The following is a 26,638-nucleotide window of genomic DNA, read 5'->3' as shown; positions in this document are numbered from 1 at the left end:
GAGAGAGAGAGAGAGAGATAGATAGAGAGAGAGAGAGAGAGAGAGAGAGAGAGAGAGAGAATATAATAGTAGCAGCAGTATCAACATGTTTGGCATAAGTAAAGAGTGGAATGATAGCACAAACACTGGGTACCCAGAATACAACGTTTTGACATCATAGACATTGTTGTCACCTGTTTGTTGGTCCAGGCAGTGTAGTCCAGTAGCACCCTGCCATGCTTCCATCGGCCCAGCCTGGCCCACATGGGCTTCCCTATGGGGTCGTGTTGCAGGGACCAGATGAAGTGATGGCTCTCTGAGGAGATCACTGTCTCCTCCTGGGACGAGATGAAACCACTCAGACCGTCAAACGACGTGTTGGACAGAAACCTGCAGGGAGGGGTGGGGGGGCAGGTTAGGGTTAGTGTCAGGTTAGGGTCAGGTTAGTGTCAGGTTGGGGTAATGTCAGGTTAGGGTCAGGTTAGTGTCAGGTTGGGGTCATGTCAGGTTAGGGTCAGGTTAGTGTCAGGTTTTGGTAATGGCAGGTTAGGTTCAGGTTAGTGTCAGTTTGGGGTAATGTCAGGTTGGGGTAATGTCGGGTTAGGTTCAGGTTAATGTTAGGTTGGGGTAATCGCAGGTTAATATCAGGTTAGTGTCAGGTTAGAGTAATGTCAGGTTAGGGTCAGGTTAATGTCAGGTTGGATTAATGTCAGGTTAGGGTCAGGTTAGTGTCAGGTTGGGGTAAGGTCAGGTTAGGGTCAGGTTAGTGTCAGGTTGGATTAATGTCAGGTTAGGGTCAGGTTAGTGTCAGGTTGGGGTAAGGTCAGGTTAGGGTCAGGTTAGTGTCAGGTTGGGGTAATGTCAGGTTAGGGTAATGTCAGGTTAGGGTAATGTCAGGTTGGGGTAATGTCAGGTTAGGGTCAGGTTAGTGTCAGGTTGGGGTAATGTCAGGTTAATGTCAGGTTAGTGTCAGGTTAGAGTAATGTCAGGTTAGGGTCAGGTTAATGTCAGGTTGGGGTAATGTCAGGTTAGGGTCAGTGTCAGGTTAGGGTCAGGTAAGGGTCAGGTTAGTGTCAGGTTGGGGTAATGTCAGGTTAGGGTCAGGTTAGTGTCAGGTTGGGGTCATGTCAGGTTAGGGTCAGGTTAGTGTCAGGTTTTGGTAATGGCAGGTTAGGTTCAGGTTAGTGTCAGGTTGGGGTAATGTCAGGTTAGGGTCAGGTTAGTGTCAGGTTGGGGTCATGTCAGGTTAGGGTCAGGTTAGTGTCAGGTTTTGGTAATGGCAGGTTAGGTTCAGGTTAGTGTCAGTTTGGGGTAATGTCAGGTTGGGGTAATGTCGGGTTAGGTTCAGGTTAATGTTAGGTTGGGGTAATCGCAGGTTAATATCAGGTTAGTGTCAGGTTAGAGTAATGTCAGGTTAGGGTCAGGTTAATGTCAGGTTGGATTAATGTCAGGTTAGGGTCAGGTTAGTGTCAGGTTGGGGTAAGGTCAGGTTAGGGTCAGGTTAGTGTCAGGTTGGATTAATGTCAGGTTAGGGTCAGGTTAGTGTCAGGTTGGGGTAAGGTCAGGTTAGGGTCAGGTTAGTGTCAGGTTGGGGTAATGTCAGGTTAGGGTAATGTCAGGTTAGGGTAATGTCAGGTTGGGGTAATGTCAGGTTAGGGTCAGGTTAGTGTCAGGTTGGGGTAATGTCAGGTTAATGTCAGGTTAGTGTCAGGTTAGAGTAATGTCAGGTTAGGGTCAGGTTAATGTCAGGTTGGGGTAATGTCAGGTTAGGGTCAGTGTCAGGTTAGGGTCAGGTAAGGGTCAGGTTAGTGTCAGGTTGGGGTAATGTCAGGTTTGAGTCAGGTTGATGTCAGGTTGGTGTAATGTCAGGTTAGGGTCAGGTTAGGGTCAGTGTCAGGTTGGGGTCAGGTTAGGGTCAGGTTAGAGTCAGGTTGGGGTAATGTCAGGTTAGGGTCAGGTTAGTGTCAGGTTGGGGTAATGTCAGGTTTGGGTCAGGTTAGTGTCAGGTTGGGGTAATGTCAGGTTAGGGTATTGTCATGTTAGGGTAATGTCAGGTTAGGGTAATGTCAGGTTAGGGTAATGTCAGTTTGGGGTAATATCAGGTTAGGTTCAGGTTAGTGTCAGGTTGGGGTAATGTCAGGTTAATGTCAGGTTAGTGTCAGGTTAGATTAATGTCAGGTTAGGGTCAGGTTAGGGTCAGTGTCAGGTTAGAGTAATGTCAGGTTAGAGTAATGTCAGGTTAGGGTCAGGTTGGGGTAATGTCAGGTTAGTGTCAGGTTTGGGTAATGTCAGGTTAGAGTAATGTCAGGTCCGGGTAAGGTTAGTGTCGGGTTGGGGCAATGTCAGGTTAGGGCCAGGTTAGTTTCAGGTTGTGGTAATGTCAGTTTAGGGTCAGTTTGATCTCAGGTTGGGGTAATGTCAGGTTAGGGTTAATGTCAGGTTAGATTAATGTCAGGTTAGAGTAATGTCAAGTTAGGGTAATGTAAGGTTAGAGTAATGTCAGGTTAGGGTCAGGTTGGGGTAATGTCATGTCAGGGTCAGCTTGGGGTAATGTCAGGTTAGGGTCAGGTTAGGGTAATGTCAGGTCAGGTTAGTGTCAGGTTGGGGTAATGTCAGGTTAGGGTAATGTCAGGTTAGTGTCAGGTTGGGGTAATGTCAGGTTAGGGTCAGGTTAGGGTAATGTCAGGTTAGGGTAATGTCAGGTCAGGTTAGTTTCAGGTTGGGGTAATGTCAGATCAGGTTAGGGTCAGGTTTGGGTAATGTCAGGTTAGTGTCAGGTTAGGGTAATGTCAGGTTAGGGTAATGTCAGGTCAGGTTAGTGTCAGGTTGGGGTAATGTCAGGTTAAGGTCAGGTTGGGGTAATGTCAGGTTAGGGTCAGGTTGGGGTAATGTCAGGTTATTGTCAGGTTAGGGCAATGTCAGGTCAGGATAGTGTCAGGTTGGGGTAATGTTAGGTCAGGTTAGTGTCAGCTACTAGCTACTGTGATGAGCTCTACACGGGACAAGACAGGTTCCTTCGGTGCCCATTTGGGCGTTTGACAAGGCCTGAGCCCATGCCAGGACAGGCAAGGACAGGGTTCTGTCTGGTCAAACAGAACCAGCAGGGGGGTCAGACGTGCTCCAGATCTGAGATAATAAGGGGATCTAGCACACCGATGATGAAGACCGTGAACAGCAGACTCTACAGCCGGCTGTGTGTGAGCTGGAAGACCTTTCCTAAAAGATAAACGGTTCCTATTTCATTGTTCTCTTGCAAGCTGTGCTTTTATTTATTTATTTTATTATTTTTATAATGGCAAACTGAGCTGTTGGAGTGACCGGTTGGTGGGTAACCAACAGCTGACTTTACAGTTGTGTTTGTTTGTTTGTGTGTGTGCGTGTGTGCGTGTGTGCGTGTGTGTGTGCGTGTGTGTGTGTGTGTGTGTGTGTGTTTGTTTTGTTTGTTGTGCTGGCTGCTACAGCTTAAACCTCCTCAGACCACAGGGAAGAAGTCTGACACAGGTCAAAATCTGTCAGGAAGGAACACTGCAGATAGGAGAATGTTTAGAAACACTGCAGATAGCAGAATGTTTAGAAACACTGCAGATAGCAGAATGTTTAGAAGCACTGCAGATAGCAGAATGTTTAGAAACACTGCAGATAGGAGAATGTTTAGAAACACTGCAGATAGCAGAATGTTTAGAAACACTGCAGATAGCAGAATGTTTAGAAACACTGCAGATAGCAGAATGTTTAGAAACACTGCAGATAGCAGAATGTTTAGAAACACTGCAGATAGCAGAATGTTTAGAAACACTGCAGATAGCAGAATGTTTAGAAACACTGCAGATAGCAGAATGTTTAGAAACACTGCAGATAGCAGAATGTTTAGAAACACTGCAGATAGCAGAATGTTTAGAAACACTGCAGATAGCAGAATGTTTAGAAACACTGCAGATAGCAGAATGTTTAGAAACACTGCAGATAGCAGAATGTTTAGAAACACTGCAGATAGCAGAATGTTTAGAAACACTGCAGATAGGAGAATGTTTAGAAACACTGCAGATAGGGGAAAACAGAGGTGGCAGGTAAGAAGGAGGAGGAGGATGAGGAGGAAGATGAGGAGGAAGAGTCTGCAGGCATAAGAGTGCATATGTCCCAAATGGCTCTCTATTCTCTTTACAGTGCACTACTAATATAGTGCACTACCCTACGGGACCTGATCAAAAGTAGTGCTCTATGAAGGTAATAGTTAGTCATTTGGGGCGCAGGGGGATCCATCAAGACAGAAAGGTCTACTCTGCAGAGCATGACTCTCTTCAGGTCACTGACATGCTCTGAATAGACAGCGGAACCACTGAACCGTGTTTCTCAAGACACTTTCCACTGTCTAAAACTGTCATGGACAGGGCTCGCTTATCTCAGTCACCTTCCTTCCCTGAATGACATGCTACTGAGCTCTATTCAATGTCACATCAGGTGGTCTGCTGTTAATGTTGTTGTGGCATTTTAAAAGAGACACATGTCATAAAACATGATACAGTACATCTAGTGTTGTCCCCATACCAGAGTTAAAACTTCAATATTGATACCAGGTTAAGTATTATAATACTCTATACCATCGTAATACTCCATATCATCATGATACTCCATACCATCATAATACTCCATACCATCATAGTACTTCATACCATCATAATACACCATACCATCATAATACTCTATAATACTCCATACCATCACAATACCCTGTACCATCATAATACTTCATACCATCATAATACTCCATACCATCATGATACTCCATAATACTTCATACCATCATAATACTCCATACCATCATAGTACTCCACACCATCATAGTACTCCACACCATCATAGTACTCCATACCATCATAGTACTCCATACCATCATAGTACTCCATACCATCATGATACTCCATAATACTCCATACCATCATAATACTCAAAACCATCATAGTACTCCATACCATCATAGTACTCCATACCATCATGATACTCCACAATACTCCATACCATCATAATACTCCATACCAGCATAATACTCCAAACCATCATAGTACTTCATACCATCATAATACACCATACCATCATAATACTCTATAATACTCCATGCCATCACAATACCCTGTACCATCATAATACTTCATACCATCATAATACTCCATACCATCATGATACTCCATAATTCTCCATACCATCATAATACTCCATACCATCATAGTACTTCATACCATCATAATACACCATACCATCATAATACTCTATAATACTCCATACCATCACAATACGCCGTACCATCATAATACTTCATACCATCATAATACTCCATACCATCATAGTACTACACACCATCATAGTACTCCATACCATCATAGTACTCCATACCATCATAGTACTCCATACCATCATAATACTCCATACCATCATGATACTCCATAATACTCCATACCGTCATAATACTCCATACCATCATAATACTCCATACCATCATAATACTCCATACCATCATGATACTCCATAATACTCCATACCATCATAATACTCCATACCATCATAGTACTCCATACCATCATAATACTCCATACCATCATAAGACCATACCATCATAGTACTCCATACCATCATAATACTCCATACCATCATAATACTCCATACCATCATACTACTCCATACCATCTTAGAACTCCATACCATCATAGTACACCGTACCATCATGATACTCCATAATACTCCATACCATCATAGTACTCCATACCATCATAGTACTCCATACCATCATAGTACTCCATACCATCATGATACTCCATAATACTCCATGCCATCATAATACTCCAAACCATCATAGTACTCCATACCATCATAGTACTCCATACATTCATAGTACTCCATACCATCATGATACTCCATAATACTCCATACCATCATAGTACTCCATACCATCATGATACTCCATAATACTCCATACCATCATAATACTCAAAACCATCATAGTACTCCATACCATCATAGTACTCCATACCATCATGATACTCCACAATACTCCATACCATCATAGTACTCCATACCATCATAATACTCCATACCATCATAGTACTCCATACCATCATGATACTCCACAATACTCCATACCATCATAATACTCCATACCATCATAATACTCCATACCATCATAGTACTCCATACCATCATAATACTCTGTACCATCTTAGAACTCCATACCATCATAGTACTCCATGCCATCATGTTAGTCCATAATACTCCATACCATCATAATCCTCCATAATACTCCGTACCATCATAGTACTCCATACCATCATAATACTCCATGATACTTCATACCATCATAGTACTCCATACCATCATAATACTCCATGATACTTCATACCATCATAGTACTCCATACCATCAAATTACTCCATGATACTTCATACCATCATAGTACTCCATACCATCATGATACTCCACACCATCATAGTACTCCATACCATCATAGTACTCCATACCATCATGATACTCCACAACATCATAATACTCCATACCATCATAATACTCTATACCATCATAGTACTCCATGCCATCATGTTAGTCCATAATACTCCATACCATCATAATCCTCCATAATACTCCGTACCATCATAGTACTCCATACCATCATAATACTCCATGATACTTCATACCATCATAGTACTCCATACCATCATAATACTCCATGATACTTCATACCATCATAGTACTCCATACCATCATAATACTCCATGATACTTCATACCATCATAGTACTCCATACCATCATGATACTCCACACCATCATAGTACTCCATACCATCATAGTACTCCATACCATCATGATACTCCACAACATCATAATACTCCATACCATCATAATACTCTATACCATCATAGTACTCCATGCCATCATAACACTCCATAATACCCCATAGCATCAGCATACTCCATACTACTTCATTCCATAATACTACTCCATAATAGTCCATACCATAATACTACTCCATAATAGTCCATACCATAATACTACTCCATAATAGTCCATACCATAATACTACTCCATAATAGTCCATACCATCATACTACTCCATACCATTGTAATACTCCATAATACCCCATGCCATCATAATGCTCAATACCACCGTAATATTCTATGCAATCGCAATGCTCCATAATACTCCGTACCATCACAATACTCCATACCATCGTAGAACTGCATATCCTCATAATACTCCATAATACTCCATAGCGTCATAATACTCCATAATACTCCATGCCATAATACTCCATGCCATCATACTACTCCATACCATCATAATACTCAATACCGTCACAATACTCCATAGCACATTAATACTCTATGCAATCGTAATGCTCCATAATACTCCATACCATCATAATACTCCACACCATCATAGTACTCCATACCATCATAATACTCCATAGTACTCCATGTCATCATAATACCATCATAACTTTATTTATCAGACTTGACAGTAATATCTCAGCATCCGTGTATTTATCATACTTGACTGAGTAATATCTCCGCATCTGTGTATAATCATACTTGACTGAGTAATATCTCAGCATCAGTGTATTTATCGTACTTGACTGAGTAATATCTCAGCATCAGTGTATTATCATACTTGACTGAGTAATATCTCAGCATCAACGTATTATCATACTTGACTGAGTAATATCTCAGCATCAGTGTATGTATCATACTTGACTGAGTAATATCTCAGCATCAGTGTATTATCATACTTGACAGTAATATCTCAGCATCAGTGTATTATCATACTTGACTGAGTAATATCTCATCATCAGTGTATTTATCATACTGCACCAGGCCAGATATTTCCCTGCACTGAATCATACAGCCATATTGTATTGAATCATATAGACCTATTGTATTGAATCATATAGACCTATTGAACTTAATCATATAGAAGTATTGAGCTGAATCATACAGACCTATTCTGAATCATGCACTTGGACTAAATCACCACAAACGTCTTTATTAATGCTTATATAAGAATTGAATCAGCATCAGTACTGCACCTGGACAGATATTTCCCTGAGGTCATGTTCCTGTTCTGGCTACTCTGTGTATCCATGCAGTTGGTGATGGAGGGGATGAGGGCGAGCTCAGGGGAGCGGTACGCAGCTGACCCCACCACCCGGGCCACCAGCTCCAGTCCATCCTGTACGTAGTGATCCAGGGAGGGAGTCCCCATCCTGCCATGGGCCAGCAGTCCCGCCGGCAGCCCCTCGGTCCTCAGCTCCTCCACGTCCTGTGTGTCCCCCAACACCCAGTGGTACTCTGGCAGTATCAGGCCCAGCTTGGTCACCACGTTAAAGATCCTCTTGATGTCCCGGATGTCGCAGCCGAATGTTACGACTGTAGACGTTGACTCCTTGATGGACTCCAGGTATCCCCGTAGAGAGGTCTGGAAGTCGGCCTTGGAGACGGAGCTGTTAGGGTGAGAGTTGGGCGAGGTGCTGGAGTTGGTGATGTTGACCACAGAACCCAGGTGGAACTTGGTGTTGTTACGGAGACGAACCAGGAAGCTGGAGACATTCCATTCCTGACAGAGCAGGAGGCTGACGTCATACCAGCTGTTGATCACCAGCAGGGAGTAGAGCAGCTCCACCTGGGGCAGGGCCGGGTTCTGCATCGGCATCTGGAAATGGAGAGGGTTCTGAACGGAGGGAGGGAGGGAGGGAGGAAGGAAGGAGGAAGGGAGGGAGGGAGGGAGGGAGGGAGGGAGGGAGGGAGGGAGGGAGGGAGAGAGAGAGAGAGAGAGAGAGAGAGAGAGAGAGGGAGGGAGAGAGAGAGAGAGAGAGGGGGAGAGACGGAGAGAGGGACAGAGAGAGAGAGAGAGAGAGAGAGACGGAAAGGGAGAGAGAGAGAGAGAGAGAGAGAGAGGGAGAGAGAGAGAGAGAGAGAGAGAGAGAGAGGGAGAGAGAGAGACGGGAGAGAGAGAGAGAGAGAGAGAGAGACTTGTTAGTGATATGCAAAATAACCATGTTTAATTTATAGACTAACTATAACTGGCTGACTAGAACCAATGTGTCTGTCATCGTATTAGGTTATCACTAATCTCAGCACCCACTGGGTACAGGCATCGGATCAACATCCAGTTTTGATTTAAATTTGGATGAGTTGTCAACCTACATGAATTCAACGTGAAATCAACCAAACATTTCACCATTGGCTTTAGGATAAAAGTTGGGTGAAAAGAATAACTGAATTCCCTCCCTGACGTTGATGACTTCAGTTTACCACGTTGATTCAACGTCATCACACTGAATTCTTGCTGGTGAAATAACATTGATTCAACCAGTTTTTGCCCAGTGCGAAGAGACTAGGCCATCACTGAAGCTGTGGCACCAGGGCTTGGACTCAAACTATTTATACAGTATAAGTCAGAAGTTTACATACACCTTAGCCAAATACATTTCAACTCAGTTTTTCACAATTCCTGACAATTAATCATAATACATAGTCCCTGTTTTAGGTCAGTTAGGTATCACCACTTTATTTTAAGAATCTGAAATGTCAGAATAATAGCAGACAGAATTATTTATTTCAGCTTTTATTTCTTTCATCACATTCCCAGTGGGTCAGAAGTTTACATACATTCAATTAGTAATTGGTAGCTTAACTTGGGTCAAACATTTTGGGTAGCCTTCCACAAGCTTCCCACAATAAGTTAGGTGAATTTTGGCCCATTCCTCCTGACAGAGCTGGTGTAACGGAGTCAGGTTTGTCGGCCTCCTTTCTCACACACGCTTTTTCAGTTCTGATGTTCTGCCCACAAATTTTCTATAGGATTGAGGTCAGGGCTTTCTGATGGCCACTCCAATACCTTGACTTTGTTGTCCTTAAGCCATTTTGCCACAACTTTGGAAGTATGCTTGGGGTCATTGTCCATTTGGAAGACCATTTGCGACCAAGCTTGAACTTCCTGACTGATGTCTTGAGATGTTGCTTCAATAAAGTTCCACATAATTTTCCTACCTCATGATGCCATCTATTTTGTGAAGAGCACCAGTCCCTACTGCAGCAAAGAACCTCCAGAACATGATGCTGCCACCCCTGTTCTTCATGGCTGGGATGGTGTTCTTCGGCTTGCAAGACTCTCCTTTTTCCTCCAAACATAACAATGGTCATTATAGCCAAACAGTTAAACACTGCTCAAAAAAAATAAAGGGAACACTAAAATAACACATCCTAGATCTGAATGAATGAAATATTCTTATTAAATACCTTTTTCTTTACATAGTTGAATGTGCTGGCAACAAAATCACACAAAAATTATCAATGGAAATCAAATTTATCAACCCATGGAGGTCTGGACTTGGAGTCGCACTCAAAATTAAAGTGGAAAAACACACTACAGGCTGTTTCAACTTTGATGTAATGTCCTTAAAACAAGTCAAAATGAGGCTCAGTAGTGTGTGTGGCCTCCACGTGCCTGTATGACCTCCCTACAACGCCTGGGCATGTTCCTGATGAGGTGGCGGATGGTCTCCTGAGGGATCTCCTCCCAGACCTGGACTAAAGCATCCGCCAACTCCTGGACAGTCTGTGGTGCAATGTGGCGTTGGTGGATGGAGCGAGACATGATGTCCCAGATGTGCTCAATTGGATTCAGGTCTGGGGAATGGGCGGGCCAGTCAATAGCATCAATGCCTTCCTCTTACAGGAACTGCTGACACACTCCAGCCACATGAGGTCTAGCATTGTCTTAGATTAGGAGGAACCCAGGGCCAACCGCACCAGCATATGGTCTCACAAGGGGTCTGAGGATCTCATCTCGGTACCTAATGGCAGTCAGGCTACCTCTGGCGAGCACATGGAGGGCTGTGCGGCACCCCAAAGAAATGCCACCCCACACCATGACTGACCCACCGCCAAACCGGTCATGCTGGAGGATGTTGCAGGCAGCAGAACGTTCTCCACGGCGTCTCCAGACTCTGTCACGTCTGTCACATGTGCTCAGTGTGAACAGCTTTCATCTGTGAAGAGCACAGGGCGCCAGTGGCGAATTTGCCAATCTTGGTGTTCTCTGGCAAATGCCAAACGTCCTGCACGGTGTTGGGCTGTAAGCACAACCCCCACTTGTGGACGTCGTGCCCTCATACCACCCTCATGGAGTCTGTTTCTGACCGTTTGAGCAGACACATGCACATTTGTGGCCTGCTGGAGGTCATTTTGCAGGGCTCTGGCAGTGCTCCTCCTGTTCCTACTTGCACAAAGGCGGAGGTAGCGGTCCTGCTGCTGGGTTGTTGCCCTCCTACGGCCTCCCCCACGTCTCCTGATGTACTGGCCTGTCTCCTGGTAGCGCCTCCATGCTCTGGACACTACGTTGACAGACACAGCAAACCTTCTTGCCACAGCTCACATTGATGTGCCATCCTGGATGAGCTGCACTACCTGAGCCACTTGTGTGGGTTGTAGACTCCGTCTCATGCTACCACTAGAGTGAAAGCACCGCCAGCATTCAAAAGTGACCAAAACATCAGCCAGGAAGCATAGGAACTGAGAAGTGGTCTGTGGTCACCACCTGCAGAACCACTCCTTTATTGGGGGTGTCTTGCTAATTGCCTATAATTTCCACCTGTTGTCTATTCCATTTGCACAACAGCATGTGAAATGTATTGTCAATCAGTCTTGCTTTGTGGAGGTCTACAATGTTATTTGGAGGTCTTGGCTCATTTCTTCTGATTTTCCCATAATGTCAAGCAAAGAGGCACTGAGTTTGAAGGTAGGCCTTGAAATACATCCACAGGTACACCTCCAATTGACTCAAATGATGTCAATTAGCCTATCAGAAGCTTCTAAAGCCATGACCTAATTTCCTGGAATTTTCCAAGCTGTTTAAAGGCACAGTCAACTTAGTGTATGTAAACTTCTGACCCACTGGAAATGTGATACAGTGAATTATAAGGGAAATAACCTGTCTGTAAACAATTGTTTGAAAAATTACTTGTGTCATATACGTATATACAAAGTAGATGTCCTAACCAACTTACCAAATCTATAGTTTGTTAACAATACATTTATGGAGTGGTTGAAAAATGAGTTTTAGTGACTCCAACCTAAGTGTATGTAAACTTCCGACTTGAACTGTACAGTATACAGAACCAGTCAAAGTTTGGCCTACTCATTCTAGGATTTTTCTTTATTTGTACTATTTTCTAATAATTTGTTTGACACTTTATTGGTTACTATAGGATTCCATATGTGCTATTTCATAGTTTTGATTTCTTCACTCTTAATCTACATTGTAGACAAGAGTAAAAATAAAGAAAAACTCTAGAATGAGTAGGGGTGTCCAAACTTTTGACTGGTACTGTATATATATATATATATATTCACTCAACCAGCTTCATGAGGTAGTCACCTGGAATGCAATTTCATTAACAGGCTTGTTAACAGATCATGTCATTTCCTGACCTTAGTTCCTTTGTTATGTTTCTTGTTTAGGCTGGTCAGGGCGTGAGTTGGGGAGGGCATTCTATGTGTTGTTCTAGTTTTGGTTTTCTATGTGTTTGGCCTGGTATGGTTCCCAATAAGAGGCAGCTGTCAATTGTTGTCTCTGATTGAGAACCATTTTTAGGGAGCCTGTTTTTCCCACTTGATTTGTTTTCTGTTTTGTGTTGTTGTTTCGTTCACTCTCTTTGTTTTGATTATTCAGTGTTGATTTATTAAATATTATTAATAATAATAATAATAATATATACCACGCTGCGCATTGGTCCGATCTTCACTACTCTTCCTCTGATGACGAGGAGAACCATTTCAGATCATTTGTGGAATTGATCTAATGTGTTTTAATGTTTGAGCCAATCAGTTGTGACAAGGTAGGGGTGGTAAACAGAAGATAGCCCTATTTGGTAAAAATACCAAGTCCATATTATGCCAAGAACAGCTCAAATAAGCAAAGAGAAATGACAGTCCATAATTACTTTAAGACGTGAAGGTCAGTCAGTTCAGAAAATGTCAATAACTTTTAAAGTTTCTTCACGTGCAGTCGAAAAAACCATCAAGCACTATGATGAAACTGGCTCTCATGAGGACCACCACAGGAAGGAAGGACCCATAGTTACCTCTGCTGCAGAGGATAAGTTCATTAGAGTTACCAGCCTCAGAAATTGCAGCCCAAATACATGCTTCACAGAGTTCAAGTAACAGACACATCTCAACATCAACTGCGTGAATAAGGCCTTCATGGTTGAATTGCTGCAAAGAAACCATTACTAAAGGACACCAATAAGAAGAAGACACTTTCTTGGGCCAAGAAACACAATAAATCGACATTAGACCAGTGGAAATCTGTCCTTTGGTCTGATGAGTACACATTTGATTTGTTCCAACCGCCGTGTCTTAGTGAGACGCAGAGGAGGACGGATGATCTCTGCATGTGTGGTTCCCGCCATGAAGCATGGAGGAGGAGGTATGATGATGTGGGGGTGTTTTGCTGGTGACACTTTTGGTGATTATTTAAAATTCAAGGCACACTTAACCAGCATGGCTACTACAGCATTCTGCAGCAATACGCAATCCCATCTGGTTTGCGTGTAGTGGGACTATCATTTGTTTTTCAACAGGACAATGACCCAACACACCTTCAGGCTGTGTAAGGACTATTTGACAAAGAAAGAGAGTGATGGAGTGCTGCATGAGATGACCTGGCCTCCACAATCACCAGACCTAAACCAAATTGAGATGGTTTTTGGATGAGTTGGACGGCACAGTGAAAGAAAAGCAGCCAAACTGTGTTCAGCATATGTGGGAACTCCTTCAAGACTGTTGGAAAAGCATTCCAGGTGAAGCTGGTTGAGAGAATGCCAAGACTGAACAACGCTGTCATCAAGGCAAAGGGTGGCTATTTTGAAGAATCTAAAATGATAACATATATTTAAATTTTTTGGTTACTACATGAATCCATGTGTGTTATTTCATAGTTTTGATGTTTTCACTATTATTCTACAATGTAGAAAATAGTAAATATAAAGAAAACCCTTGAATGAGTAGGTGTGTCCAAACTGTTAACTGGAACTATATATATATATATATATATATATATACAGTATATACACACACTACTGTTCAAAAGTTTGGGGTCACTTAGAAATGCCCTTGTTTTTAAAAGAAAAGCAACATTTTTGTCCATTAAAATAACATAACATTAATCAGAAATTCAGTAGCTGGAAATGGCAGATATTTAATGGAATATCTACATAGGCGTACAGAGGCCCATTATCAGCAACTATCACTCCTATGTTCCAATGGCACGTTGTGTTAGCTAATCCAAGTATATAATTTTAAAAGGCTAATTGATCATTAGAAAACCCTTTCGCAATTATGTTAGCACAGCTGAAAACTGTGTACGGATTAAAGAAGCAATAAAACTGGCCTTATTTAGACTTGTTGAGTATCTGGAGCATCAGCATTTTTGGGTTCGATTTACAGACTCAAAATGGCTAGAAACAAATAACTTTCTTCTGAAACTCGTCAGTCTATTATTGTCCTGAGAAATGAAGGCTATTCCATGTGAGAAATTGCCAAGAAACTGAAGATCTCTTACAACGCTGTGTACTACTCCCTTCACAGAACAGCGCAAACTGGCCCTAACCAGAATAGAACTAGGAGTGGGAGGACAAGTACATTAGAATGTCTAGTTTGAGAAACAGATACCTCACAAGTCCTCAACTGGCAGCTTCATTAAATAGTACCCACAAAACACCAGTCTCAACATCAACAGTGAAGAGGCGACTCTGGAATGCTGGACTTCTAGGCAGTGTTGCTTAGAAAAAGCAATATCTTAGACTGGCCAAAAAATAGAAAAGATTAAGATGGGCAAAAGAACACAAACACTGGACAGAGGAACTCTGCCTAGAAGGCCAACATCCCGGAGTTGCCTCTTCACTGTTGACATTGAGACTGGTGTTTTGCGTTTCCTATCTAACTCCACTCAAAACTATCTTCAGCTCCAACGCACCAGCCCTGTTATCCTCACACAAAGCCCCAAAACTGTGTTGTGACTTTGAAACCGAAGCATAAAAAGAAGACGAGATTGATTAATTTGTAAAGGCACGGGTATAAGGGCCCAATACAGTGTCTGATACAATCAACAAACGACTATTTTATATCTTGTCATGAACATATTTCCTGAATATTTCTTTATGCAATTCAACCTTTACAATTGTTCATGCACTTGTGCTTTTGTTTTGGAATACGACAAACAATTTGACCCTTGACCTGATTGGTTATATTATTATTATTATCTTTTTGGTTTCTACAAAATAAGCTTTAACTGGACTTTATGAATTACTAAAACTATGTAAATATATAAATATATAAAACTATAACTCTGTTACTAATCGAATCAACAAATAAAGTTGATTAAATGGATTATATACTGTAACGTTTTTATTGTAAGGGAAATGAAAACAGGCCAAAGTGTTTTTTTCTAGGACATTGTAGAATTATACCAAACATGTCCTTGACATCTTTCTAAACAAATTACTGTTGTTTTGTTTATGATTTATATATTTCCACTAATATTTCTTCAAGCAATTAATCCTTTGCAATAGCGCAGACATTATTTATCAAGCTTCGGTGCTCATGTTTGTGCACCTTGTGAGGTGATATGCATCGGCAGACGTTATCTAGCTGATACCTACAGGCAGAAAGGCCAGGCGGTTCTAGTGTTAAGGTCCAACCCCTGGTTGGTCAATGGAAGGTGACTAGAATAGAACACTCATCAATAACTAAACCCTCATCCCCTAGCTGAACTGAGCACTAACACCTCATCCCCTAGCTGAACGGAGCACTAACCTCTCATCCCCTAACTGAACTGAGCACTAACCTCTCATCCCCTAGCTGAGTTGAGCACTAACCCCTCATCCCCTAGCTGAGTTGAGCACTAACCCCTCATCCCCTAGCTGAACTGAGCACTAACCCCTCATCCCCTAGCTGAACTAAGCACTAACCCCTCATCCCCTAGCTGAACTGAGCACTAACCCTCATCCCCTAGCCTAACTGAGCACTAACCCCTCATCCCCTAGCTGAACTGAGCACTAACCCCTCATCCCCTAGCTGAGCTGAGCACTAACCCCTCATTCCCTAACTGAACTGAGCACTAACCCCTCATCCCCTAGCTGAACTGAGAACTAACCCCTCACCACCTAGCTGAAATGAGCACTAACCCCTCATCCCCTAGCTGAACTGAGCACTAACCCCTCATCCCCTAGCTGAGCTGAGCACTAACCCCTCATTCCCTAACTGAACTGAGCACTAACCCCTCATCCCCTAGCTGAACTGAGAACTAACCCCTCACCACCTAGCTGAAATGAGCACTAACCCCTCATCCCCTAGCTGAACTGAGAACTAACCCCTCATCCCATAGCTGAGTTGAGCTTAGATTAGTTGAGTTAGGTGGTGTGTGACCCCAAATATCAAATTTGATCAAATAAAATATTATTGATCACATACACATATTTGGCAGGTGTTATTTCAGGTGCAGTGAAATACTTGTGTTCCTAGCTCCACTAGTGGAGTAATATCTAACAATTCACAACAATACACACAAATCTAAAAGTAAAAGAATGGAATTAAGAAATATAAAAACATTTGGACAAGCAACATTGGAGTGGCATAGACTAAAACAGTAGACACTAAACAGTAGAGTAGAATACAGTATCTACATATGAGATGAGTAAAACAGTATGTAAACATTATTAAAGTGACCAGTGATTCCATGTCTATGTATATAGGGCAGCAGCCTCTAAGGTGCAGGGTTGACTAGCTAGGTGTTAGCCGGCTAGTAATGGCTATTGAACAGGCTGATGGCCTTGAGATAGAAGCTGTTTTTCAGTCTCTCGGTCCCAGCATTAATGCAGCTATACTGACCTCGCCTTCTGGACGATACCGGGGTGAACAGGCCATGGCTCGGGTGGTTGATGTGCTTGATGATCTTTTTGGCCTTCCTGTGACATAAGGTGCAGTAGGTGTCCTGGAGGGCAGGCAGTGTGTCCCCGGTGACGCGTTGGGCAGACCGCACCACCTTCTGCAGAGCCCTGCCATTGTGGTTGGTGAAGTTGCCGAAGTTGCCGTACCAGGCGGTGATACAGCTAGACAGGATGCTCTCAATCTGTAAAAGTTTCTGAAGGTCTTAGGGGCAAAGCCACATGCCTTCAGCCACCTGAGGTTGAAGAGGCACTGTTGCGCCTTCTTCACCACATTGTCTCTGTGGGTGGACCATTTCTGATCGTCAGTGATGTGGGCACTGAGGAACTTAAAGCTTTCCACTTTCTCCACTGCGGTCCTGTCGATGTGGTTAGGGGGCGTACTCCCTATGCTGTTTCCTGAAGTCCATGATCAGCTCCTTTGTTGATGTTGAGCATGAGGCTATTTTCCTGGCACCACTCCATTAGGGCCCTCACCTCCTCCCCGTAGGCCGTCTCGTCGTTGTTGGTAATCAGGCCTACTACTGTTGTGACGCCTGCAAACCTGATGATTGAGTTGGAGGCATGCGTGGCCATGCAGTCATCGGTGAACAGGGAGTAGCAAGCACGCACCCTTGTGGGGCCCAAGTGTTGAGGATCAGCGAAGTGGAGCTGTTGTTTCCTACCTTCACCACATGGGGGCGGCCCGTTAGGAAGTCCAGGACCCAGTTGCACAGGTCCGGGTTCAGACCCAGGGCCCCGAGCTTAATGATGAGCTTGGAGGGTACTATGGTGTTGAAGGCGGAGCTATAGTCAATTAACATTTTTTTTACATAGGTATTCCTCTTATCCAGATGGATTGCATCGTCTGTGGACCAATTGGGGCGGTAAGCAAATAGGAGTGGGTCTAGGGTGTCAGGTAAGGTAGAGGTGATATGATCCTTAACAAGCCTTTCAAAGCACTTCATGATGACAGAAGATAGGGCTACGGGGTGATAGTCAATTAGTTCAGTTACCTTCGCTTTCTTGGGTACAGGAACAATGGTGAACATCTTGAAGCAAGTGGGGACAGCGGACTGGGATAGGGAGAGATTGAATATGTCCGTAAATGCTCCAGCTAGCTGGTCTGCGCATGCTCTGAGGACGCAGCTAGGGATGCCGTCTGGGCCGGCAGCCTTGCGAGGGTTAACACGCTCTAATGTCTTACTCAAGTCGGCCACGAAAAATGAGATCCCACAGTCCTTGGGAGCAGGCCGCGTCGATGGCACTGTGTTATTCTCAAAGCGGGCGGAGGAGCAAAATGGAGTCGTGATCTGATTTGCCGAGGGAAGGCGGGGGAGGGCCTTGTAGGAATCTTGAAAAGGAGAGTAGCAGTGGTCTATTGAATTTCCAGATTGAGTGCTTAAGTCAATGTGTTGGTAGAGCTTTGGGACAGTTTTCCTCAAATTTGCTTTGTTAAAATCCCCAGCTACAATAAATGTGGCCTCAGGATATATGGCTTCCAGTTTGCATAAAGTCCAGTGAGGGTCTTTGAGGGGCCGTCGTGGTATCTGGCTTGAGGGGGAATATACACGGCTGTGACTATAACCGAAGAGAATTCTCTTGGTAGGTAATATGGTCTGCATTTGTTTGTGAGGTATTCTAAGTTGGGTGAACAATAAGACTTGAGGTTCTGCACGTCGGATTAAAAGTCCACTCCGAATACCTATTCTCCGCCAGCAGCGTCTTGGAGTAGCCTCTGGGATAAGTTCTATTGCCCTGGGGGGTACGAACAAAGGATCCAATTTGGGAAAGTCGTATTCCTGGTCGTAATCCTGGTGAGTTACCGCCACTCTGATATCCCAAAGTTATTTCCATCTGTAGGTAATAACACAAAAAAACGTTCTGGGCAACTATTACAATAAATAACACACAAAATAAAGAAATACTACGAAGTTTCTTAGGAGTTAGATGCAGAGCTGCCATGTCTGTCAGCACCATCTTGACGCAACGTAGTGGACGATACACTGAATTGCCTTGTTAAATAACACACGGAATTGGGTTCCAATCGGGACACAGTCCTTGGAGATGAGCTGGGGGTCTTTCCAGAGAGGCCGAATGAGATGCTTAGTGAGGTCATTTCCCCAGGGGGCCGGGGCTATAGTGAAGACCACTTCCTGTAATTGACAGAAAGAAAACAGGCAAATCTACACACACTAAAGAAGAGCTCTTCATCCCTTCATGAATGTATCTCCAGATTTCAAAACAAAAGACGTCGTGCCACTTCAGCAACATATTAAAATATGAGTCCCAATTGACCTGATGGTAACGGTGATTCCTTGTAAATGTCTGGGGGCTTCAACCCTGAGATCAAACCTGACTCAAATGAACCTGACTCATATAAACCTGACTTTGATCAACCTGACTTGGATAAACCTGACTTAGCTTCTGTGTGTGGGGGGGGGGGGGGGGGGATCATCTTTCTATCTATCTAACTATCTATCCCCAGCGTGTGGCATGGCTCCCAGAATCCGTCAATTTAACTAATTACAGAACCCTTCAGGGTAGTAACTAATTACAGAACCCTTCAGGGTAGTAACTAATTACAGAACCATTCCGGTTAACTAATTGCAGAACCATTCCGGTTAACTAATTACAGAATCCTTCCGTTTAACTAATTACAGGATTTATTTTTATTTATCAGCCCAATCAACAGGAGGAAGCGCTGCTATTGAACAACATAAAAAACACTTGTTGCCCTCAGGGCTCTACTCTCATCCCCTTCAAACACAACTTTCAAGTCCCAAATGGCACCCTATTCCATATATAGTGCACTACTTTAGACCAGGGCCCATAGGATTCTACTCAAAAGTAGGGTATAGGGTGCCATTTGGGTCGCAACTACACACCACTGTTGTAACTGTTATTCGATGTGTATTGACACACAGTAAATAGTTATAAATGGCTAATGAGCAGGAAGTGTTTTCTTGTGTTGCTATAACGTAGCAGGTGGCCTGGGTCTCAGCCTGGGTCTCAGCCTGGGTCTCTGCCTGGGTCTCTGCCTGGGTCTCTGCCTGGGTCTCTGCCTGGGTCTCAGCCTGGGTCTCAGCCTGGGTCTCAGCCTGGGTCTCAGCCTGGGTCTCAACCTGGGTCTCACCCTGGGTCTCTGCCTGGTTCTCTGCCTGGGTCTCTGCCTGGGTCTCTGCCTGGGTCTCAGCCTGAGTCTCTGCCTGATTCTCTGCCTGGATCTCTGCCTGGGTCTCAGCCTGGATCTCTGCCTGGGTCTCAGTCTGGGTCTCAGCCTGGGTCTCAGCCTGGGTCTCTGCCTGGGTCTCAGCCTGGGTCTCTGCCTGGGTCTCAGCCTGGGTCTCTGCCTGGGTCTCAGCCTGGGTCTCTGCCTGGGTCTCTGCCTGGTCATAGAAGTGTGCTTGTAGAGCATAGATACCAATGTTCTGATGATAACTGTCTAATCTGATGTTTGGTATGAGAGATAAATAACTGTTAATTACTATATTTTCAATTGTAACATTGTGCTTTGGCAATATGTATCAATACGTTACACGGTGTACCAATGAAGCAAATTGAAATGGAGAGTGGGAGAGACAGATAAAGAGAAGGGGAGAGAGACAGGCAGAGAGAGAGAAGGGCAGAGAGAGAGAAAAGCAGAGAGAGAGAAGGGCAGAGAGACAGGCGGAGAAACAGAGAGAGAGAAGGGCAGAGCGACAGGCAGAGAAAGAGAGAGAGAAGGGCAGAGAGACAAAGTGACAGAGAGAGAGAAAGGCAGAGACCGGCAGAGAGATAGGGAGAGATGGACAGAGAGACAGAGGGAGAGAAAGGCAGAGAGAAAGGCAGAGAGACAAGCAGAGAGGCAGAGAGAAAGGCAGAGAGACAGGCAGAGAGGCAGAGAGGCAGAGAGAAAGAGAGAGAAAGAGAAAGAGAGAGACAGAGAAAGAGAGAGAAAGAGAGAGAAAGAGAAAGAGAGAGAGACAGAAAGAGAGAGAAAGAGAGAGAAGGAGAGAAAAGGGCAGAGAGACAGGCAGAGAGAGAAAGAGAGAGAGGCAGAGAGGCAGAGACAGAGAAAGAGAGAGAAAGAGAGAGAAAGAGAGAAAAGGGCAGAGAGACAGGCAGAGAGAGAAAGAGAGGCAGAGAGACAGAGAAAGAGAGAGAAAGAGAGAGAAAGAGAGAAAAGGGCAGATAGACAGGCAGAGAGAGAAAGAGAGAGAGGCAGGGAGGCAGAGGCAGAGGCAGAGAGGCAGAGGCAGAGAGGCAGAGAGAAAGAGAGAGAAGGAGAGAGAAGGAGAGAGAAGGAGAGAGAAGGAGAGAGAAAGAGAGAGAAGGAGAGAGAAGGAGAGAGAAGGAGAGAGAAGGAGAGAGAAGGAGAGAGAAGGAGAGAGAAGGAGAGAGAAGGAGAGAGAACGAGAGAGACAGGCAGAGAGAGATAATTCGATCCCAGTGGTGTGTACAGTTAATCTTATTTTATTTATTTTTAAATCGTTATCCATTTTTCTGGAACATGCTAATATACATCATCCAACACCCATGATGCTCTGGGGCACAACTACGGCAAGTCTGGAAGTACAAATGGAACAATCCCAATATATAACATCTCCTCTTATGATGAACCAGTTTGTTAAACTTTCACAGCTCCACTCTCTTGTTTATTTCCAATCCCTGTCACTTCCTGTTGAACGTGGAAACAGGGAGAGCTCGGTTTGTTGTTTTGGAAAGTGTGTTGTTTTAAATGTATATTGGAAAGTTTCTTAGTAGCTAGCTAACTTTTTAGTTTGGATCCCACGACGCAGTTGGCATCAGTTGCTAAGACTGCTACTCTCTGTTCAGTGATCCTTCCGACCAAGTCCGGGTCTGAGCCTAGCTGCTAGCTATACGCTAGCTGGGTTTCTTGAGGGCTTGAACTCAGCCAGCGACGCGGTTAGCGGTTAGCCATTGTGGCTGAGACCGCGGATTGTCCCGGGTTTCTAGATCCCTGCTGTTTGTTGTTTTTAATCTTCCCTGTGACCTGCCCTGTCTGGAACTACGAGGAGTAACAGTGTAAACGTTGCTAGCTAATATGACAAAGACCAAAGCCGTTGGGAGGACAGTGGTGTCTCTCTATCACAGATAAAGGATATTTTAAACAAACAAAAATAGTTCTACAAGCAGTTGTGACAACAACAAGAAAATTAGCTTCAAGTGTTTTGTCCAAACACTGGTGGATTCAACTAATAAAAGAATGGACGACCTGACCAGAGAGGTCCAGGTCCTGAAGAACAGTTTGCAGTCCTCCCAGGGTCTGCTCGATGAGTTGAAACAGGAGAACGGCAAGGTGACAGCAATCTGTAAGTCATTGCTCTGTGTGTGAATCCATGAAAACAATGAGGGACAATCAAAGCGGAACAACAGAATTGCAGAATCTCAACATTACACCTGAATGGAGATTAGAACAAAGTGAGGGAAATGATCTCTGAGAAATTGAAGATGGACCACAGGAAGATTGAGGTGGAGCGCGCCCACAGGACTGGAAAACCCACCACCGGCCCAGGTGACAGGCCCAGGTGGTCAAGTGGTCAAGTTCCTGAGGTTCAAGGACAAGGTAGTTGTTCTGGAAAGAGCCAAGAACTTTAGAGGAATGTATATCTTCCTCAACGAGGACTATCCTGAAGCTGTGGCCAGAAGAGGAAGTAGCTGATCCCAGCCATGGAAGCTGCCAGAGCGTGTGAGGACATTGCTTTCATCCGCTACGACAGGCTCATTGTCCACCCTCCCTCCCAGAAGACTGGAAGGGATGAGAGAGCCAAGACTATGGGTTTGTAGCTTCAACCCCGCAGCAAAAACCAAATGATTAAAGGACTGCTGAATGTATATTTATTTTATCTTGCTTTGTCTGCTCATTTCAATATTATGTCTATCTCTGAAAAGCTATGCAGGAAAGGGCTGAAAATAGCCCATTTTAATACAGTGGGGCAAAAAAGTATTTAGTCAGCCACCAATTGTGCAAGTTCTCCCACTTAAAAAGATGAGAGGCCTGTAATTTTCATCATAGGTAAACTTCAACTATGACAGACAAAATGAGGGAAAGAAAATCCAGAAAATCACATATTGGGATTTTTATGAATGTATTTGCAAATTATGGTGGAAAATAAGTATTTGGTCACCTACAAACAAGCAAGATTTTTTTTTATTTAAGCAACATCTCAAGACATCAGTCAGGAAGTTAAAGCTTGGTTGCAAAAAGTCTTCTAAATGGTGACCCCAAGCATACTTCCAAAGTTGTGGCAAAATGGCTTAAGGACATCAAAGTCAAGGTATTGAGGTGGCCATCACAAAGCCCTGACCTCAATCCCATAGAACATTTGTGGGCAGAACCGAAAAAGCGAGTGCGAGCAAGGAGGCCTACAAACCTGACTCAGTCTGGAGGAATGGGCCAAAATTCACCCAACTTATTGTAGGAAGCTTGTTTTTTTTTTATTTTACCTTTATTTAACCAGGCAAGTCAGTTAAGAACAAATTCTTATTTTCAATGACGGCCTGGGAACAGTGGGTTAACTGCCTGTTCAGGGGCAGAACGACAGATTTGTACCTTGTCAGCTCGGGGGTTTGAACTCGCAACCTTCCGGTTACTAGTCCAACGCTCTAACCACTAGGCTACCCTGCCGCGTGGAAGGCTTTTCAAAACGTTTGACCCAAGTTAAACAATTTAAAGGCAATGCTACCAAATATTAATTGAGTGTATGTAAACTTCTGACCCACTGGAAATGTGATGAAAAAAATAAAAAATAAAATAAATAATTCTCTCTACTATTATTCTGACACTTCACATTCTTAAAATAAAGTGGTGATACCTAACTGACCCAAGACAGGGAATTTTTACTAGTATTAAATGTCAGGAACTGTGTAAAACTGTTTTTTAAATGTATTTGGCTAAGGTGTATGTTAACTTCCAACTTTAACTGTATCTAGCCTTAGAAATAAGGTTCCTGAAATCAATAACTTGCTAACATCAGATAACATTCATATATTAGCCATTCTGAGACTCACTTAGATAATTGATTGATGGTACATCAGTAGCAATACAAGGATATAGCATTTATAGAAGAGACCGGACTGTAAACAGAGGTCTAAACATGCACCTGTTAAGAAACTGACTGTTAGAACTGTTAAGGCTCCGTGGATTGATGAGGAATTGAAAAACTGTATGGTTGAAAGAGATGGGGCAAAAGGAGTGGCTAATAAGTCTGGCTGCACATCTGACTGGCTGACTTACTGCAAATTGAGAAATTATGTGACTAAACTCAACAAAAAGAAGAAGAAACCGATCAATGATATAAAGAATGATGGATAAAACACTTTGGAGTACTTTAAATTAAAAGTAAAACCATTTGCCGGTTATTGGTAAAGTGGGCACAAGAAAAAGGGATGCCAAAGTAATTACCCAAGAAAAACCAGCCTTTACTGGTTCTAACAGCAGACCAATAAGCTGTCTGCCAGCTCTTACCAAACTGTTGGAATAAAATGTGTTTAACCAAATACAATGCTACTTCTCTGTAAACAAATTAACAACAGACTTTCAGCATGCTTACAGAGGAGGACACTCAACATGTACTGCACTGACGACACAAATGACTGATGATTGGTTGAAAGAAATTGATAATTACAAGATTGTGAGATCTGTACTGTTAGATTTCAATGCAGCCTTTGATATTATTGACCATAACCTGTTGTTGAAAAAACATATAGCTTTTCAACCTCTGCCATATTGTGGATTCAGAGCTAATAGATCTCAAAGGGTTTTATTTAATGGAAGCTTCTCTAATGTCAAACAGTGTGGTGTACCGCAGGGCAGCTCTCTAGGCCCTCTACTCTTTTCTATTTTTACTAATGACCTGCCACTGGCATTAAACAAAGCATGTGTGTCCATGTATGCTGATGATTCAACAATATACGCATCAGTAGCCACAGCTAATGATGTCACTGAAACCCTTAACAAATAGTTGCAGTCTGTTTTAGAATGGGTGGCCAGTAATAAACTGGTCCTGAACATCTCTAAAACTAAGAGCATTGTATTTGGTACAAATAATTCCCTAAATTCTAGAACTCAGCTGTATCTGGTAATGAATGGTGGGGCTGTTGAACAAGTTGAGGAGACTAAATTACTTGGTGTTCCCTTAGATTGTAAACTGTCATGGTCAAAACATATAGATTCAATGGTTGTAAAGATGGGGAGTTGTCTGTCATTAATAAAGATATGCTCTGTTTTTTTTTACACCCCACTCAAAAGTCCTTTAGGCTCTAGTTTTGTCTTGTCTTCATTATTGTCCAGCCATTTGGTTGAGTGCTGCAAGGAAAGAACTAGTTAAGCTGCAGCTGGCCCAGAACAATGTCTTGCTCTTCATTGTAATCAGAGGGCTGATATAAATAATATGCATGCCAGTCTCTCTTAGCTAAGAGTTGAGGAGAGACTGACTACATCACTCCTTCTTTTGATCAGAAACATTATTGTGTTAAATCCCAAATGGTTTCCATAGTCAATTTACACACAGCTCTGACACACACCTTACCCCACCAGACAAGCCACAAATCCAGAACAAATTCAAGAAATCGTACAGTATTATATAGAGCCATTACTGCATGGAACTCTGTTCTAGCTCATATTGTTCAAGTAAACCGCAAACCTGGTTTCAAAAAACAGATAAAGCAACACCTTACGGCACAACGCCTCTCCCCTATTTGACCTAGGTAGTTTGTGTGTATGTATTGATGTATTGATATATATATATATATATGTATTGATAAATTGTAATGTATGTAGTTTTGTCCTTGAGCTGTTGTTTATTAATGCTCTGTATTATGTAATATGTTATGTTTTGTGTGGACTCCGGATAGAGTAGTTGCTACTTTATAAACAGCTAATGGGGATCCTAACAAAATACAAAATAAGACACATGAAATAAATAAACAGCTTTGTAGATCTCCAATAAATAAACATATTTACAAGCTTCTCTTTTCATGTGTAGGCAAAGATTTTGTGGTTGTGTGTGGCGTGTTGCTGGATGGCAGGAAGTTGTGCAAGCGTTGGTGCAGTGTCCCTTGACCCTGAAACGCTTTCAAAGCATGTTTCATGGTCTGTACAAACCTCTCCGGCCGGCCCGTTGATGATAGGACCTGAGGACCTGAAGTGTTATATGCTATTCACCTGTAGGAAGGTAGACATCTGCAGTAGTAGACCTCACGATGGCCACTTGTTATGAGGATCAATGACCACGAGAAACATTTTGTCTTCAAATGTACCTGTGAAGTCGATGTGTATGTGTTGCCACGCCTCCTCTGGTCAATCCCACGGATGAAGAGGTGCAAGTTGAGTTTCATTGCAAACCTTCTGACATGAGGAACATATTTTTGCTTTCTCCTCAATGCTTCCATCCAATCCAGGCCACCAGAAGTAGCTTTGACCTGAGTGCAGCAGTTTCAACACTGGTTTCCTCAGCGAAGGCCAGAGTAGTAACTCTCCTCCCCCACAGAAGACAACTGGACTGTACAGCTCAGTTCTCTTGAAAAGGTTTCAGCTTCTGAGCATCTCCTGCGTTGATGTCCATCACTTCAGACAACACCAGGTTTTTTCTGGTGTTTCTCCACATTTGTCTGAAGTAGAAGACTCTGGTTTGACCACAGGCGTTGCATTGCCGACTCTGACTTGTGGTACTTGATGTTGTAG

The 26,638-nt window shown here is 43.2% G+C and overlaps 1 protein-coding gene across 1 annotated transcript in view; it reads right to left on the bottom strand.

Moving 5' to 3' along the window:
- The window catches only part of grin3a (glutamate ionotropic receptor NMDA type subunit 3A), a 120,361-nt gene that overhangs the window by 86,421 nt on the left and 7,302 nt on the right, over positions 1–26,638 (bottom strand). Inside the window, exons 2-3 of the mRNA XM_036936735.2 lie at positions 8,050–8,690; positions 174–369 (exon numbers count right to left, since the gene is read on the bottom strand). Coding sequence (XP_036792630.2) covers positions 174–369; positions 8,050–8,690 — 837 coding nt within the window. The remainder of the gene's footprint in view (positions 1–173; positions 370–8,049; positions 8,691–26,638) is intronic.

The sequence above is a fragment of the Oncorhynchus mykiss genome, chromosome 12, assembly GCF_057628025.1.
Source record: "Oncorhynchus mykiss isolate SJ-2025 chromosome 12, ASM5762802v1, whole genome shotgun sequence".
Lineage (NCBI taxonomy): Eukaryota > Metazoa > Chordata > Actinopteri > Salmoniformes > Salmonidae > Oncorhynchus > Oncorhynchus mykiss.
This window is presented reverse-complemented; position numbering and strand designations above follow the sequence as displayed.